General features: G+C 39.0%; 1 protein-coding gene across 11 annotated transcripts in view; it reads right to left on the reverse strand.

Moving 5' to 3' along the window:
• TRIM2 (tripartite motif containing 2) overlaps positions 1–18,584 on the reverse strand; it is a 113,417-nt gene that overhangs the window by 4,590 nt on the left and 90,243 nt on the right. For 10 of the 11 annotated variants that reach the window (XM_054065324.1, XM_054065320.1, XM_054065325.1 and 7 more), the window contains 5 exons: positions 13,131–13,234; positions 11,682–11,849; positions 5,337–5,517; positions 3,563–3,633; positions 838–978 (listed from right to left, as the gene is read on the reverse strand). In XM_054065324.1, coding sequence (XP_053921299.1) covers positions 838–978; positions 3,563–3,633; positions 5,337–5,517; positions 11,682–11,849; positions 13,131–13,234 — 665 coding nt within the window. The remainder of the gene's footprint in view (positions 1–837; positions 979–3,562; positions 3,634–5,336; positions 5,518–11,681; positions 11,850–13,130; positions 13,235–18,584) is intronic. The other variant, XM_054065329.1, reaches the window with a different exon arrangement.

Below are 18,584 nucleotides of genomic sequence, written 5' to 3' on the forward strand. Positions count from 1 at the left end.
AAAAGAGCTAATTAAAGCTGGCAAGATCTTTGGCAAGAACTAAACATGCAATGAAATGATAATAATAAAATGAGCACCTTGGCTGTTCTTCTAAAAATAGCCAACGACAATAAATTAAACTCAATCAGGAACTCAACCAACACTTTGTTTTCCTAACAAATATTACTGTTGTGGCCAGCATGACTCTTGAAGTTTCTCACACAGTGAAAACCAGGAACTTGTTTACACTGTTGACAGTGCTTCCTGAGAACAACTCCTAAGCAGCTCCCTTATTTTTGTATTCAGTGAAAATAATATGTACAGTTAGTTATTTATTAGATATCCTTTGGCAAATAAGAAGACTTTGTCATCAGCACTTAAAAGATAAAAGAAGTACAACTTATAACATAAAAGCAGAATTATTTTCTCAGCATTTAAAAAAAAAAGAGGAAAATCTGCTCCTTTTGCCTCAGGGTGTATACAGATAATTTGCTTTTTCATATTTTCTACCATGTCTCCAATCTTCTGTTATGGTGATCATAAATTCCTATTATCTCAGCAGTGGTTGTAAGCCTCCTAAGTCATCAAATAGCTTTTGAGGAATTACTTGGAGACAAGAGCCTTGGTCATAGTAACCATCAGAGTTGCTAGCAGTCTCACTGGTAAGTCCACAGTCTAACACCACCACTTCTAAAAGCAGACAGACCAGCAATGAGGCTTATAAAAGGCTATGTTAGAAACCACGTGACTTCTAATGATGTTATTCTGTTTCTTGGGAAGTCTGAAGACTTCAGTGCCTAGCGATACCAATCCACTGATTTTTGTAATTAAGCACCTTTGAAATACACAAATCTCTACCTGTATTCGGCTGTTTCCCCAATCTGCTACAATAATATTTCCATTAGAATCTACAGCTACTCCAGTTGGTGCATTAAATTGTCCATTTCCTTCTCCATTTGATCCAAACTTCAGTATGAATTCTCCCTCCTGGTTAAATACCTGTATGGGTTAAAACAAAAAACCTGAGTATGCCATCTTATTAAACATTAGTTATCTCCTACTACCTGTTCACAAAACTGAGAACTGAAGAGTTTCCAGGAACACATACCCCTTACACACACACTGAGCATAGGAGAAAAGGTGCCTATCTCTTCTTCGAGCTCTATTATACCATATTTCCCTTTGCACTTAAGATCTGATTCAGCTTGGACACAGAGGTGGAGGGCCCCAAGAACCCTTTTGCAGCTTGTGCATCTTGAATTAAGAAGAGCTGAGTGCAGATATGGCACTAGGAGTGAGTCCTACAGAAACACAACTGAGCAGATGCGCTCTTCTCGGACTTTCATAATCTAACACACGTTGAGAATCATGGCATGCTGCTCTCTATATAGACAGTTCAGCAACTGCATTCTCAGTGACGGTAACAGATTTAGACAGCAGAGAGACGGAACTAATCAATGACTATTCTATCAGTGATCTGGATGCACCAATGGGACCAAGAGAGATAGAGGATATGTCATTTACATAGTACCATAGCCACCTCTAGTTATTTTAATCCTTCTTAGACCCAGACTCAGTTGTGCCATAAAGTCCGTCAGTGCTTTTAGAGACTGCCTGTGGCTTGCATGAGAAAATGCAGAGACCCGGCAAGTGCCGAGTACACACTGAAGTGCTAATAAGGAGGGAGATGTGAGGAAATCATCCTATTCTTGAACACCCACTGTGAACAGAGAAAAAAACATTTGGGCAAGGAAATGAAGTATCAGGTCTGTGCCTCAGAGTATGAAATAAAGTGGAAAAACATCAACTAATAAGAAAAAAACAGGCAAAGATATATATTGCTGTCTCCCTGGATCAAGGTGGGGATGGTGAGTGACCAGCTGAGAAAGAAGCCTACATTGAGTACGATTTTCCATAGCAGATGCCTGAAGGAAGGAACATGCTCGAAGGTTAATGTAGGATAGAGGATAACACTGCTGAGTGAGGATGAAGATGTTTCATTCAAGACACCGGTGGCAGGAAGAGCCTCTGGGATCCATAAGAGTGTAATTTATTTAAATTTATTTCTTATTTAAAACGAGATAACAGCATCACTCAGATTATAACTTACTCTCCAAAGTGTCAATAATTATCGATTTACAGAATACTACAAAAATAAGGATCTTTTCAGTTAGTACCAAATTGTAACAAGTAACATTTTTATCCTCTTGAGTCGCACCAGAGAGAGCCAGGAACACTCTGCTCTCATTAGCAATGCAGTAATTATAAATTCACTCAGATGCCACACTTCTTAGATCTTTTCACTCGCTTTTTCTTGTTTTAGTTTGCCCTTGTTGTTAACTCTCTCCAGGCATTCTTTTTACCGCGGTAAGCCCTGCTGGTTGAGTGGTAATTTATGGAGTCATAGGCCTCCTGCTGCTCAACCACGTAAATGATCTTTAGGGTTCCTGCAGCAGTCTTGTTTTCTTTGTTGTAATCCAAGCCACATAAATTGCTACTGCCTCTCTAATTCGAAAAGGATAAAAAAATCAAGGTTGCTTTTCAAAAGTTATATGTTTCAGCACCACTCAGGACATGAGGGTGTCTATTATCAGACAGTGTTTTCCTATTTCAGGTGAATATAATGAATTTATCATTTCAATTATGAACACTGAAGAACTGGACCGAGGGTTCATCTTTATGTTCAGTCAGAACAGGCAGCTGTCAGGTGAAATCCCAGGGATTTCACTGGTGCATGGGACTGACACACATGGCCTGAGAACCTGGGCAGGACAGCTGCCCGTGTCCTGCTGTGGCTGCTGCATGTTGAGGGAGGGAAAAAGAGCTCAGAAAGTGACTGAAAGGGAACGTCACAGCCTGAAAAGAAACATGAATAAGTGAGGAATTTCTGAAATGGCCTGTAGCTCCTTCGTATATATTTTCCCACACATGAGATCTCAACATGTATCCGTGTCTTGGTTTCTTATTAGGACAAACAATTATACCACTCTATATTACCATGACTGTTTAATAGGCTGTGAGTCAGGACGCCCATGGGTGTAAGGACTAGTGGCCAGTTCTGCCCAGTGCAGGAGGTATTAGATGCAAAGTGATGGGTTGTGTTATGCAGTTGTTAAGAGTATTGGGTCATAAATGGATCCCATAACCTTAAAATTTATAGGCACGAAAATAAAGATTGCCAGGTATCTTCACTTCATTATAATTTTATGCAACTATAAACGTGGGAAGCTTATACTGTGAAATTCCAAAGCCATTACCAGACTTACTTAAAACAGGAAAGAACATAGATTAAATAACAGGTTTGACAGAGAGCTAATAAAAATAACTAAGTTGATATTATTTATTTCAGGTACAATTTATGCTTAAGCAATTGAATTAGAGAACATCGTAGTGGCACCTAAGGCACAGACTGTGTCTCCATTAAGCAATGCACTGCATGTAAAGGTCTCTGAATGTACAGTCTTTATATTAGACCTCATATGTATAAAGTGTTATCTCTTTGTTTTCAACAATACTTTAATTTCTCTAAGAAAGTACCATAATAAAATAAACAGCTTTCCAAACTGTCGTTAATTGACAGTACCTTGACAGAGTGGTTATGAAAATCTGTGATGATAATTTCGTTGTTGCTGTTTACAGCTGCAAAATGAGGACCTACAAAGCAGAGGAAGAAAAAAAAATAATATTACCACTAAAGCAAAAAGTCTGCTTAAATAAAAAGTTACTAAGCTTGCCAGAATACTATATTTGCTTCTCGGCAATAGTAGTCAAATTGGGAATATAAATTTCAAATTAAGATTAATTTTATTTCATGTTTTAAAAAGTTCAGCATGCCTTTTTGTAAACAGAAATAATGTTTTTTTTCAAGCAGTTGTCAGCTAGTGTTACCAATAAGCATTGTTCATTCCTTCCTCTCTCATATATAGATGACTATGTAGATCTATGTAGACTACTATAGATACATTAGGGAGCTATTTATGTGCTTATTAAGAAGACAAAACATATAGTACTTAGGCATACAGTTATGTATACACTGAAAGTAGTTCCCAAAAATGTTCATGGAAAGTCTTGATTGCAATCTTCTATGCTTTGTTTGCTCACTTCTTACAAGCATTTGAGCAAACAAGTTTTAGGATGCATACAAAAGTTACTTAGAAGAACACTGTCAAGGAAACGGAAAGTGCATTTTTTGCTTTACTTTGTGTATTGAACCATGTGTGCAAACTTTAATAAAAGCCAAATGGCAGCATGAAAACAGGCAAGTACCTGAATCAAAATACTTGATGCCAATTTGGGTTATTAAACAGATCAGAACTCACTTTCCATTTTCACAGTACATCGATGTAAACTATAAAAAGGGTGAAAAACCTTAAAATGAAAGCATTCAAGTACTGACAATTCACCTGTTTTATGTAGCCTACCCTCTAGAAGAGGCAATCCATTTCTCAAATGCACTTTTAGAGAGCATTTGCACACTTAACTTTCAGGAGGTATTCCTACAAGTTTCAAAATGAAAGAAATCAGACATACACAGAAAATTCTGGTGATACTTAGCTGTGTTGGAGCCAAAGCTCTCATCAGTTATATCTGTGGTACTTGTGCCATAAGACATTGCAAGAGATCTCAAGTAAGATCGAAGCAGTTATACTATTTATGCTATTTCTCTCTTGTGCCGTGCACCAGTCAGAACATCAGACCAATCTATAACTACGTATTCAGAGTGACGCAACACCTGCAAAATGACCTGCAAATGTAATTTGGCATCTTCATTTCAAGTTTTGAAAGAATAGCTATTCACTCAAAATATACGAGTTGTTGTTTTGTTTAAACTTAATTGCATGTTCTAATTGAAAGACATTGCGTGCCAGCAGTCAGTCAAGTGGCAATTTCCCCAAACTGGCATTTCTGTTTGTGTAGCTGTGCCTTCCTGATCTCATTCTTAACACTATCCTATTGCGGTCATGTTTGAATGGGAAGATACCACTTAGGCCATTGGTTAATGTGTACCTGATCATTTGAAGCATAAAGTGTTTGAGTTGATTATCATGAACAGCTAAGTGTGGGCATTACAAAGCATTTATAAAATGCTAGTTAAGAGCAAGTCTTTCTTGGGTCAGTGATCTGAAATGCTTCCAGGCACAGAGAGATAGATAAAACAATCTAGATACAGCTACATTTGCTGAACAGATGTTGCAGTCTTCCTGACCTGTTAAACAAATGGTAAAGTGAATAGGAACTGTATGTTTGGTAGAACGTTTCCACCTCAGGAAAAAGGAGTAGAATACAGCATCTTCAACATGCTCAAACATCATGCAAATGTGAGCAGAAGAGGCAAGAAAAGGGGATTTACATATTACCATCAAGTGTACCTGCAAACTGCTTGTCACCATTTCCCCGACTACCAAATCTAGTGACTATTTTCCCATTTGGCTGGAAGATGAAAACACAGCATGCTTTGTTGTCCACTACAATGATGTGTCCGTTACGATCCACAGAAACACCTTTAGGGCCCATGAGCTTTCCAGACCCAATTTTGGCCTAAAAGGGAAAACACAAAATGGGAAAATATGTTGGCATGATAGAAATAAGACAGTACAGTTCAAAGATTTTATTACAGGCACACAGTGGGATGGAGAGATATTTTTGTCATTGAAAGTTTCCCAGAGGGAAGCGATTGTTTTTATCAGCTCTTATTGTGTACTTCATTTTTCTTCAGCTGAAAATAAAGACTGCTTCCTTTCTAGAGTGCAAAATCTGCCAACTCAGCAACTGAGTCCAAATATCCAACTCAAGAAAAACACAATAATCAGATTTGTGTGTCTTGATAAACTACAGCATCTGTCAGAAACCATTTCAAATAGCTGTACAGCCAGCACTAGCAAACCAGGAGGATAGGCAGACAGGCATAAAGGATTTCTGCCTCTTGTTGCATACTATTCCCGAGTCAAATGACTGCCTGGTTATGGACGGCAAAACATGCTGTTACCATTGCACACTACATCAAAGCAGCCAGAGCTCACTCTTGGACCATCAGAGCTGGGTGGGGTGTAGGCTATGATGTCCTCTATTGCCTTTCCTGGGTGAATGAGACACCATGCAGCTTTTGTGTTCTCTTGGAAAGAATTTGAGCAGAGCTAAAGCTCGGGCTAATCTCCGTGTTTTCCACCAGATTCATGTAAGATTGTTTCACTTGCTGCTTAGAAACATAAAGTGTCAGCTGAAACCTGTGAAGGAGACAGGATAGTGCTGCCAAACGGCAAATAAAGTAATCTTTGAAACACTAAACAATTCGAAGCTTGCTCCTATCTTAGGTAAATAAAATTATCTCTGTCATTTTAAATAGGCCTCATGACTACCAAAACCTTCTGCCAGCATAATCAACAACAGCAGGGGAAATGTACACAACATTCCATATTGTGTCAATGGAAAAACCTTCAGTGGAGTTGAGCTGGGAAAGACTAGAGAGCTGTGAAAACATCAGAAAATGTTAGAAGTATTGCTTGGTAGGATCAAAAAGAACAGAACCTAGAAGGAGATCTAAGGAACAGCATCCTATCCAGCCCAGGGCAAGCAGAAATTGAGGCAAAGCCCTCAAAGAACGCATGAGCTACCAGGGCATATACGCAAGAAGATTCTGGAAGCACCTCGCAGCCCATTTCTCGTTTTTCACCATTCTGCTCTTTTTTTCAGGCAGAGATTCCAGAAATTGATTTAATCTACATAAAATCAGTTGAGTTTTCACCTTTCAGTTTAAAAAAGGCTATAAAAATACCATATAAGTGTTTGGGGGCCTCATTGTTGGAATGCAGCAACTTTCTTTCTGTTTTTTTTATACCTTTTTTTTTAAAAAAAAAAAAAAAGATGAAATTATGGATCCCAGAACTTTCAGATCCTCTAGTAATTTGCAAGAGAGTGAGGGTGTGTTCTCCATCCCACAAAGTGAGGATGGAGAACATAATTTTGTTTCCTTAGGAATTCAAATGAAATAGATACTACGGTTTTATTTATAAAACAAGACCATTTTTTCACCTCACTGCCTTTGCGGTGTGGGACGGATCACCACAAACAAGCAATGCTTCTGACTTCTCTGCCCCTCTTCCCTCCTTTCTAGAACTGGTGAGGACTGGCTGAAGATCTGTTAGTCTGTGACTAATTATCTAGGTGGCATAGATTGCAGGGCATGGAGAAGATTCATTACCTAACTCATTTCTCTCCGTTCTCTAATTTTTTTCTAAGCAAACAACCATGGTAGTATCTGAAGAAGCTCGGCTTCACTTAGTAAGCCACAGGCTCTTAATTCCACAGCACATTTGCATGGGAGGGGTTGCTGTTAAAAATAGGGGCCATCAGGTTCCCTGACACTGTCTGGTACAAAGTCACCACTACACAACCTCTTTCAGTCTCAAGGAAACTCCAGGGAGCAAATCTTGCCCCTCCAAGACTATGCTTAGCAAACACTCACTGATCATGTGTCTGTCTTACGTTCAGGTACATGCATAAATTGCTAAATATTTAGGCAAACTCCACCTAATTAAAGGTGGTTTAAAAGTGCAAAAATATCCCCAGGGAAAACTATTTAAAATTACTTTGTGTTCACCAGGGGATAGATATGAGCAGACCTACAGAATGTATTCAGGTTTGCATTAACAACAAAGCAGCAAAACCATAAAGCAAACGCAAATCAGTAGATCTACTTCTTTTGGTGTGATTAAATCGTATTGCCTTCTTTCTCCTAGGATGCTTATGTATTTGCCTGCTCGTGCATTGCACCACCTCCTTACCATCTTTCCAGGTCTCCTATGGAAAAATGACTCAGACTCATGAGTACAGTGTCTTCCTGCCCGTATAAATACATAAAAAAAAAAAATCATTAATAAGTCATGTACCATGGGCAGTCAGTGCTGAGGAGAGTAATAAAAATTACTGTTCTTGGGCCAGGATTTAAAATATAATTTGCAGGCAGCAATAAATTATGCCCAGCTAAAGTTCTGTTTCCAGTTTAGATCAAAATATGCTGATGAAACATTACTGGGTCTGGCTGAACATATGCTTTGTATAATTTTATTTCAGAAGGTTTCTTAGAATTATAGGTTTGATTATTTAGAACAGAACATTATGAAACCCAGTCACTCCTGTTAAGTGTATGAATGGAAGTATTTTCAGACTTTTCTGCCATTAGAAATGAATAAAGTATAATGAATCATCTGAACCCTTAATACAAATACTGTGTTTAATTGAATTCAGTCAAGGACACTATGTCCCTTATTTTATAGGCTCTTATGAATTTAAACTGTTTTTCAAATATGTGTTTATGAGTCATCCTGCCCGGGTGGAAAATATTTGACTGTGGGATATTCGTAGAGGTAAAAAAAACATCAGCTAGCATATATAAAAGTTTATAAAGACTCTTGCACTGTAGAAGGTGGTGTGTTAGGGATTTAACTCCACCAATCTTGCTGCTGTCTGAAAGGTTCACAACTGTCCGGAATTAATTTACAGACTTTCAGCATATTTTCTTTTCCTGTTTGAGAACTTCCCTAACATGGAGATACAACTTGTCACACATTTCAATATCACACAGTAAATTAACTTATCCTTTGTGTGACTATCTTAATTCAACTGTGACCACTTAACCACGCTCCGTAGAACTATTCCTACCTGAGCATGCAGCCAGCTTCAAGCATCTCCCTTCTTAATTTTTCTAACGTGACAAGAAAAAATAAAAGTCTGACTTAAAATGTTTCCTTTCATCTTTTCCCACTCAACTGAACTTGACCTTATGTTGACTTGCAGCCCTACGTGGCTGATAATAAGCTATCTTAAATACAACCCTTCAAGACTAGAAAGAAAGTAATTCTCTCCTCAGAGGACCAAGAATCATTCTTGGGCCTATGTTCCAGTTCCTTCACCAGGTTTGAACATCACCACTGGCACAGAAGCTGATACTGCTGTTTCAGCACGCGTTCTCCCCTTAGCCGAGCTATTTGTCTTCTCTAACAGTTTTCTTAAGCAATTTCAGAGTAATTCACAGAGGGAGTCAGCATTGTTATCTGTCATAAATGAGAAAAACAAATCTCTGGGAAGTGAAATAGAAGATCAGTTGTCATCTGTGAGACCCGTAGCATAGCCAGAAACAGAAGTCCTCATTCCTAAGACCCTATCTGAGGTTTTATCATTCACAGGATAATACAGCCTTTCATTTTAAGAGGCTCATGTTTTGATGTAACCCTAGATTAGGGTTTATCCACCTCTGCATTATGCAAGTCTTACAGCCTTGAGAGGATGGATCTCTGTCTCTTTTGCTACCAGCAACAGAGAAAGGTGGCACTTTTCTGCCTGACAGTGGAAGTTGCTGGGGTGAGTCAGCCCTGTCCTGTAATCAGGGAGATGCCTGTGTCTGGCTCCGGGGGAAAATTGCCTTCTGGCTCATCAGTATTAAAATGCTGCTGAGGGAGAGTAAGTGTAATTAAATACAGGGAAAAAAAAAAAGGGAATAACATCAAAAATAGTTAGATTTAGTTCAAAACAGTCCCCTGATAATGCTGAGTTAACTAGAAGATAGAGATAACTGAGTTAGCTAGCAGAGCACCTGCATCAGAGATCACGTTCAATGACTCGCAGGCACCATCCTTTGAAGGGAAACACCATTTTCCCTTTATCTATCTCTCTGTAGAGATCAGCAAATGTTGCCCAATTGAATCTGACAAAGCCCCTGTAAGAATTGCCATTGCCAACATACAAAGAATAACAAGGCTTTGCCCAGAATCCCACAGGCCAGAGCTGTTCTATCCACATCCTGTGCTTCAACTGTACATTTATGCCTGCCCTGCATATATAAAATGCTGCTACAAACATTTGTGTGTTTTTCTCTCATAAATATAGCCTGTTGCATTCAATCTAAAAATAGTATTTTAAATCATTGATGTTTCATCTCTCATTTAATCAGTCTGCTCCCAAGAACTATAGAGTCTGATGCATTAGTTTGTATTAACTGCACAAACATTTCCAACTTTAAATAGCTGTTGCAATCCAAGAAAAACATAGACTAAAATCAAAGCCAGGTTCCACATCAGAGGAACTACCTTAACCATTCTTTTCAATACCCGTCTCGTTGCTGGTGGTGTATAGCACATAGGGTCCTGGCTTCTCCAGAGCCAGGGCTTTTTAATTCAGTGCTGGCACCATCCAAGATGCTGGATTTACAGCAGGAAGGAAGCATTTACAGCAGAAGGGAGGAAAATATGCTGTCCCTGCTCTGTGTTTGGATCAAGCCAGTTCACATTAAAAATGCTAATAATTATTTAAAACACATTTAGGTCATTCGGAGTATTTGGAGTCTTCACTAAGTTACATCTTTATTTGGTTTTGATGCCTTCGTGTCATTCAAGGACTTAAGCCAGAATAAAGTTCTCCTGTGTAGCTGTAAAGTTTTAAAACTACTTGACAAGGAAAAATCACATACTCAGCAAATGCAAGTAATTAACTTTTTTTTTAACACTTGCATAGCATATTAGTACTGTTTTATTTTAGCTAAAAGTCTGCATGAGATCTGGATATTCTTAAAAGCACACACATGGCTGTTTCCCAGGCAGAGGTCACTGCAAGGTAGAGGTCTATGCAAGCACAATTGCCTTTTTGCTATAGCATTTGTCACTTTGCAAAGACTGCTGAAAAGGAGGTCATTTCTTGGTAGACACATAAGCAGCTCAGCTTTTTGGTCATTAGTCTGCCAGGTAATTTCTCTCCGATGTAGGACTCTAGAACTGTGGCAGAAATTTCCCTGCTGGTCTTTTACCTCATTGAACAGTGTGTACTGCTGGCCTCTGCTACAGGTGACTATTTCCAGCATGCGTCACCAGTCTTTAACACGCATTCAGAGAACAGCTCCAAATGGAGACAACCTTTAATTTTCTCTGGAATTGCACGTAAACTCAAGCAAAATAAATATTGCAGGCTGGCAAGCATAATTTCAGTGTAGTTGCTGCCTTCTAATCTTACTCCTCTTAAAGAGATCAGAGCTGCTATGAAAATAAGGTGCACTTTTCTTAGAAATTCTGATTTCTGGAACCTAAGACATTATTTCTGTCTTTCAGTTTTTCCATTGCACATCATCCCACCTAAAACACTCCTCTCTATGCTGTAGCACTGGAACAACAACCTGGGTTTCCCTTCCTTGCATTTATTACTAACAAGATGATAGCTGATTTATACACTTCACTTGATGAAACGTACAGAGTAAATAGAAGTCATTATCAGTCTGCTACCTTATTTTTCCCCTCCATGTCACTGAAGAGCCTCATGTCCTCTTAAGGTTTTATGTCTGCCTATGTGTATATACGTATATGCACACACCTTTCTGTATAATCAAAACACTAATGATATGAAGGTTGCTGAGCTAGTCTGGCTAGACTTGATTACATCAGCTCTCCTTGACTCTAAGTTATGGAAAGGCATCTAAGCACCCAGTACGCAGCACTGTAAAATGGAACATATAATCTCTATTTAGTTTAACATTAGCATCACAGCTGTGATCTCTTCGTATTAATTCTTCAACATGGCTGTGTCATGTGTTTCCACGTGACAACAATGGAATCTGGACTAAGTTACCAACAAACCATGTGGTTTCTTGACACAAACATGATTACTTTGCATTTGTCTTTAAGACAGAGAAAGCTCAGGAGAGTTCATGTGGAAACTTGTACCTTAAATTTTCCATCTGATGAGAATATGCTAACCCATTTGTTATCATAATCTGCAATAATGATGTCACCACTGGGATGCACAGCCACTCCTGTTGGCCGCTGCAACTGGCCAGGAGACCTTCCTCGTATGCCAAAACGGCTTTTGAACTGACCATCATTGGAAAATATCTGTAACAGAAAACATACATTTTAAAATTAAGTCTGCGTAATAACATCTATTTCTTGGAGCTCGGATTTTAGCAAGACAATAGTGAACACTATAGTCAACAAGTTAGGAACGTGAAACACTTTGGCACAGTCCATATTTGAAAGTGATGTGTCTAATTTAAGAAGAGCCTTCCACCTGGACCCTAATTTCAAAATAAAGAAGTTCTCTGCACTTACATTGCACTGTTTCTTCAGCGATCTCAAAGCAGTTTACAAATATAAGGAATTAAGTGTCACAATGTCCCTCACAGCTGGAAGGAAGAGCTATTATTCCCATATTAGAAATAAGGACACTGAGGCACTGAGTGACTCAGGCACAGTCAAATGCTACATCTGTAGGAAGGATAGGAATAGAAACTAAAAGAGGAATTCAAAGTTTAATTATTTGACTTAGGGATAACTACTGGACCATTTCCCAAGAGAGGCTTAAGCCACACAAAATTCAGTCCACTGTTTGTGTCCCCCAGCCAGGTAATTAGACACTGAAGTTCCTCTGAAGTGTCTGTAAATCACAAAGCGTGAGTGTGCTGGTGAATATTTAACTCTGCCTCTTCAAAGAGGCCTGGAAACGAGTTCTTTCTGCATGTGGCTTGCTGGTTCTCACATGCTGAAGAACACACCACGCACTACTGCCTTGTTCATTGCAACCACATGGGCAGTCTGAAGAGTAATGACAAATTGCTAATGGTAGGAAAGACACAGGGCACAGCTTGATTTTCACACAGGTTACAGAAGCCAAGAAATCATGGGTGTCAGGGCGCTACCACAGAAAAGATTTAATTATGATATCAGATAGAAAAGTCAAGCAGACTAAAAGCCATTTGAAAATGACATCTACATGTTTATTTTTGTGTTTGTATCTGCTTAACAAATTATATTTATGGCACCTTGCCCTAGATTTATATTTGGGAACACAGAGTGATAAATTTATAATGTAAAATGATATTTACAAAAAGGCATTTTTCCAGATTGTTGCACCGTTTGTTTTCTTCATTCATTGCCAACAATCATCAGGAAGGCAAATAAACTCTGATACACATACTAGATATAGTGTAGACCTGAAAAGAATAGCTGCAGGTCAAGAAGATGTAATAATATTGGAGGATAAATTAGTTGAGCTTCCTCTATATTTTCTATATCTGCTATCATTGTATAAAATGTGTCTTTTCTGGAGTAAAAACAAGGCAGAGGTGTGTGGGTGGCGAGAAATAGAAAAACACTGGAAGTAGCATATCCTCATACCTGCACACACTGGTTGTTACTGTCTGCTATTAATATTTTTCCATTTGTAGATGTAGCTACACCTTGAAGATTTGTAAATTCCCCTTTGTTTCTTCCTTTGGTGCCTAAAATTAAACACAAAGCACATAAGAAATCAGGTTAGGCAGGACTCATCGGGACTCATCAGTTAGGACCTAAATGCCAACACATGCATCCTTGATCTATGGATTTCTATTTTGAAGAGTTCTCATCGCTACTACAACTTCAAAGGACCATCTCAGTAACAGATCCCGAATTCTAAGTACAAGAGGTAATTGTTCTTATTCTTTGGCAAGTATGCCATCTAAGCCCCCATGCAAGGTATTCACCTCTTTGGCCTTCACAAATGAAAGTGTTCATTTGCAATTAGCCTCTTGCATGAAGTAACAGTAAAATGTTTTTTTTCATAAGTGATGGACTTTTTTTAAATTGTGGATTTTTATTCAACTGCGAAGACAATGAAAGGGGCAGTACTGTGGCAACACACAGACAGAGACTAAGAACCTGGACAGATGACAGGGCTTTAGTACAATTAGCTAAATCTCCTAAGTGAAGTCACAAAGTTGAGATAAAACGCATCAGTGATCACTCTGGATGGGGCCATTGCAAGACAGGGAAGTTTCTTATTCACCTGTACAGTTTCCAGCCATAGGTTTAAAAATTCCCTCAGAAGGGAAACTCAGGTGAAAAACTGCTTTTGAATAACTGGGACATGTTGGCCTATGAAGAGCAGCACCCAGGGACTGAATGCTTCTGCAAAGGCTTTAGATTTTCCTAATAAAGCAGTATACCTACACAGAGGTCCCATTTTTACTCAGGACAAATGCAACAGTAATTTACAGGGAACTGTAAATCTTTGCCCCAGTGCCTTAAGGGGATAAGGAGCTGTGAAATGTCAAATTGTCACAAAAGTTCATTAGGTTTAGGTGCCTCATTACTTATATGTTTATTCTGAGATGTTCCAAGGAGAGTCACAGTCAAACTGATGTTTTTAAAAGGTCAGCCCTAAAGTGACCACATTGTACCTGAAGCACAGGAATAGCATCCAAATTCCGACTTTGTATAGGAGGCTCAGGGGTCATTAGACAATGCTACAATTATGATCTTGGACCCTGAGGTTATTCATAATGAATGAATGAATGAATTTTGAAACAAAAAGACTGTATAAGCTGTTCTTTCCAAGACTTGGATGCAGCACTATTTTTCTTGGTCAAGTATTTTACAAGCATTCACTAGCTGCATATCAGGAATTAATTGGTTTCAATACATAGTTCTAACTGAAAAACTTTTGTTTTATTTTAGTCAGTCCAAAATATCCTGAAGCTCTGTGATTAAAACTGTTCTGATTCTGATGCCCAATATATGACATACATATTGGCTCTAATTTGTATGTAGCTTTTATTAGGGATGTGTATGGTCTTAATAACCTTTCTTTCTGCTGTAGTGATGGCTGTGGGATGCATATTTCCTGTCACTAGCTAACAGGTAACATTTAATTCCCCTGCACTTGGTCCTGCATGCATGTCCCTTTATTTCAAGGCTTGTTCTCTCAAGCGCCATATGCTTAGATGCTCTGAACAAGGCAAATACTTCTGAACTTTTGTACTGCCAGGGGAAAATACATGTTCAGGGAATAGTGAATTATACACTGATTACATTACAAACACTTGAGCCATTTCTGTGTATTCTTTTAATAAGCAGTGCCTGAGGGATGCATGCAGCATTTTTTCTCCACCATATGCAAATGATAAGTTTCCTTTTTGCCTTTTAGCCAAAGACAATGGATGAAAAGGGAGAAACATTCCTTTCACTACTCAGAGTAAAGGGGAAACATTTGTTAGAAAAAGAGGAGGCGTAAGCTAGAGCATCTGGAACCAACTAGCACAACCATTATGGAATGTATGCTCTTCACCCTGAGAAAAATGTTCTTGAATGTCAAGGAATTTCGTTTTTAAAGATAAGACAGACCTATACAAAGAGTTAGTCAGAGTGTTGTTCAAGTGGGTCCTTGTAAACATATATCAAAGGAAAAATGGAAGATATTACCCGGGAATGCCATAGCAACACATTTCCCAGCAAATTTAAGAAGTAGTAATTCATTAGCACAGCATGCAGATGAAATTCAGCTCCACGGAATGTCTTTGTAAAATAATACTTTGCAGCTATTAAACCCATCACGTAGGCACACAGACCTTTATACAGTGGCACAAATTTCTCTGAAGAAGAAAGCTGAGGTTGGTGAACCACAGCTTATTTCCTAACAAGATAAAAACAGATAACTTTGAACTTTCTGATTTGAATAGCTCACCATGCCAGCAAAGATCTGAATCCAAGCACAAGCAGTGACAGCAATCCAGATGATGAGAGGAAAGCTCATAGAAAGTACGTCAACCTCTGAAAAAGCAGGATCTTACAACTGCCTTGGTAATAGCAAAGGACAATAGTTCCTTCCTGTAGGAGATTCCTGCCTTATAAACATACCTGCCTGAGAGAGTCAGCAAATCTTTTACCACTAAATACCACCCCTCTGTACCAAGGTAAGCCATGCTTTGTCTTCACTCAGCCATCAGCCGTCACTCCTCAGCCTACAGAGGCACCAACATTTCAAATGCACAGGGATGGAACCAGAGGGCAGTTGTGTAATCCGCAATCCAGTGTTTCCCAAGCAGCTCAGTTTGGAGATGAAAGCCTGCATCTTTCATGCCCCATCTTTGCCCAGCCTTACCTCCCTCCTGTTCTGAGCTACTTAGGGGCACAAAGGAGGAAAAGACATCTTAATGCAACGTCTGTGGCAAACTGCTTGGGATTGGGCAGTTTTCAAAAGGGCAGGCTGAAGAGAGTTGTTAGGAAGCAGATCTGTGGCTTGTGAACTAGGTCTTTTATACCGTCTTTGTACACAGCTCTCTAATTTAAACAATCAGATTTGCCTTAGCTCTATCTAATTCCTTCTGGTGTTGCTGAGCATAGCCTGCACGAACCAATTAATTTAGCTTTGAAGATATGCTTTCAACAAAAGAGTATCCGTTTTCAGCTCAAGACTATCTAGCACACAGAAAACGCTTCATAATTTCAGTCTTTCATTCTTGCACAATAAAGGCCAGATTGAATCTCACCAAAAAGAAGGAAAAAAAAAACCCTGAAAGCCCATTAACATCACAGGAGATGTTAAAAATTACATCGTGAAACTGCAATGAGAATCTGCTCTGTAAGTGCTAGGCATCTGGACAAACCTGCTGTACAGTGAAAAATTTTATGCTCATAATAATAGAAGAGCATTTCTTGCTTTCTAAGTTTTATTAATATGAAGAATAAACACTCTGCTTGCTAACCTGGATTTACCAGCTTCCTAAAACACAAAGAAAAACCATGTCACTGCCCCCAGCAGAAAGGGAATCGATTAAGAGTCAAAAACCCTGCAGAAACATTACAGATTAATGGGGAGACTTCAGAGGCTGCAAGTAGACATAAAATGTGGTGTAAGTAGCATTTCTTTCCTACCTACATCACTTCAAATATTACTTCTTCGACTGTTCTCTGTGTGGTAGTGTAAAAAGGATAAAAGCAAAAAGCATGCAGAGGTCTACATATATAGTGCATAGAAGATATCAAGGAGTTGTTTTCATGTTGCTCCTTTTCTCCTCAGAGTTCCAAAAGATACTTAATCAAACCTCACAGGTTATTAGGATGTGATACCCTCTTCCATAACAGATACAGCTGAAACACAAAAGACTCCATAGTAAAACTGCATCAAATTAGATTGTTAGCAAGCTACATGCCCATTGTAAAATAAATGTCAGTGATTCTAATCCAAGTTCTCATGCAAATCTGAGTTTTAAAATCAATCAGTCTGTTGGATGAAGGCACACAACGTTCGTAACCTTTAAAGAGGTTAATAGAATAATTCCTTAGGAAATCTGGCAGATACTCTCTCTCACTTGCTCTTGGTAGAGAAGTTTGGGCTGATTTGTATTAATTCACTTTACACAGCATCTGTCCCTAAAAGCTTGGCCAAGACCATCCCCAAGCCTTGCTTGTGCAGCAGAACCCTGCTGCCATAGCTAGGAATGCATAAGTCCTAAGGGTACACGCACCTCAGAAGCGGTTCTCTGCTGGCACCGGAGCAAACCCCTGAATAATGCAAGTCAAACCAAGACTAGGTCTCTGTCATTGGGACATCAGACCTATGCTGGGGATTTTGCCAGCAATGCAATATCAGATTTCTTCACCCCCTGTACAGGGTATGGCTGAAAAACTACGTCATATAGGCCTGGCCAAATTTTACGCTGGCCATCACTATCCCATAAAGAGTTCATGACAAGCCTTAGAGGGATTTGAGCCAATAAACTGAAAAATGAAATTCCAGTTCCTCAGTGTTAGGTATTCCTATACCTACAGAAATATAAATTCTGTATAGAAATATCTTGCTATTTCATACTGCTTATTAATAGGTTTGTTCCACAGTTTTGAATTAGAGAATGAAGAACAATTTATTGAAGTGTGTCAGAGTGGCCTCTGCATTTCATGTACTGTGCCTCTTCCGCTGCATGGAACAAACATACATGCACGCTCTTTCCTTATCCATTGTCCTTAGCCAGGCTGTAATTTGGCCAGGGCAGGACCTTGCTGGAAAGGTAGAGAAGGGACGGTGCAATGGGAGGAAGCAGGTGCTGCTTGATACTGGGAGAAGATTCCTCTGGACCATCCATACATGGGGCTAACTGCAATTGTAAAAATACACATTTTTTCAAGGAGATGTGTACCCATATAACCCACTTGTATTTTTATAAAAGCTCAAGAATTATTTATCTTTAGGTAAGGCAGGACAATCCAATACAGAGTTTCAGGCAGAGGCCTTCAGAGAAAATTAAAGAAGAAATACCTGATCAGGAATCCCTTTGCTCCACCTAAGCCTGCTTTAAAACTGCACTAAAGCTATTGTTACACAGGCCTTGTTCAAGAGTTTATGTAGAGTAAACTCGCAATAAGGCTCCCATTTGCTTTCAGCATTGATAACAGACCAGAAGATGACATCCACACCCAGTAAAGAGGCTGACAGAAGGTACTGTTAAAAAGCACCTTTTTTTTTTTTTATAAAATCAAAGTGAATTACACACATTAAATGTAGCAGCTAAACTTAGATGCTCAGTTACATGACTGAAGAGACAAGTAAAGACAGTGTGAGGAAAGGGAAAATTGAACTTTCTAGCAAAGAGCCAACTCTCCATCTGGTTGTATCCGATGCCAATCCCGAGTATAAATAAATTAAGAGAAAAAGCAGTTAAAGTGGAAAATAGCAATACTACTGCTAAACAGTGTCACGAAACCCAGTCAGGAAAAGTGCCAGAAGAGAAAAAAATTACCAAGACATATGGCACAGCACAGCTAAGCTCAAGCACAAGATGGCATCCTGGAGAGAACAGCTAACTGATGCCACCC

Source organism: Cuculus canorus, chromosome 4 (assembly GCF_017976375.1).
Source record: "Cuculus canorus isolate bCucCan1 chromosome 4, bCucCan1.pri, whole genome shotgun sequence".
NCBI classification, from domain to species: Eukaryota; Metazoa; Chordata; class Aves; order Cuculiformes; family Cuculidae; genus Cuculus; species Cuculus canorus.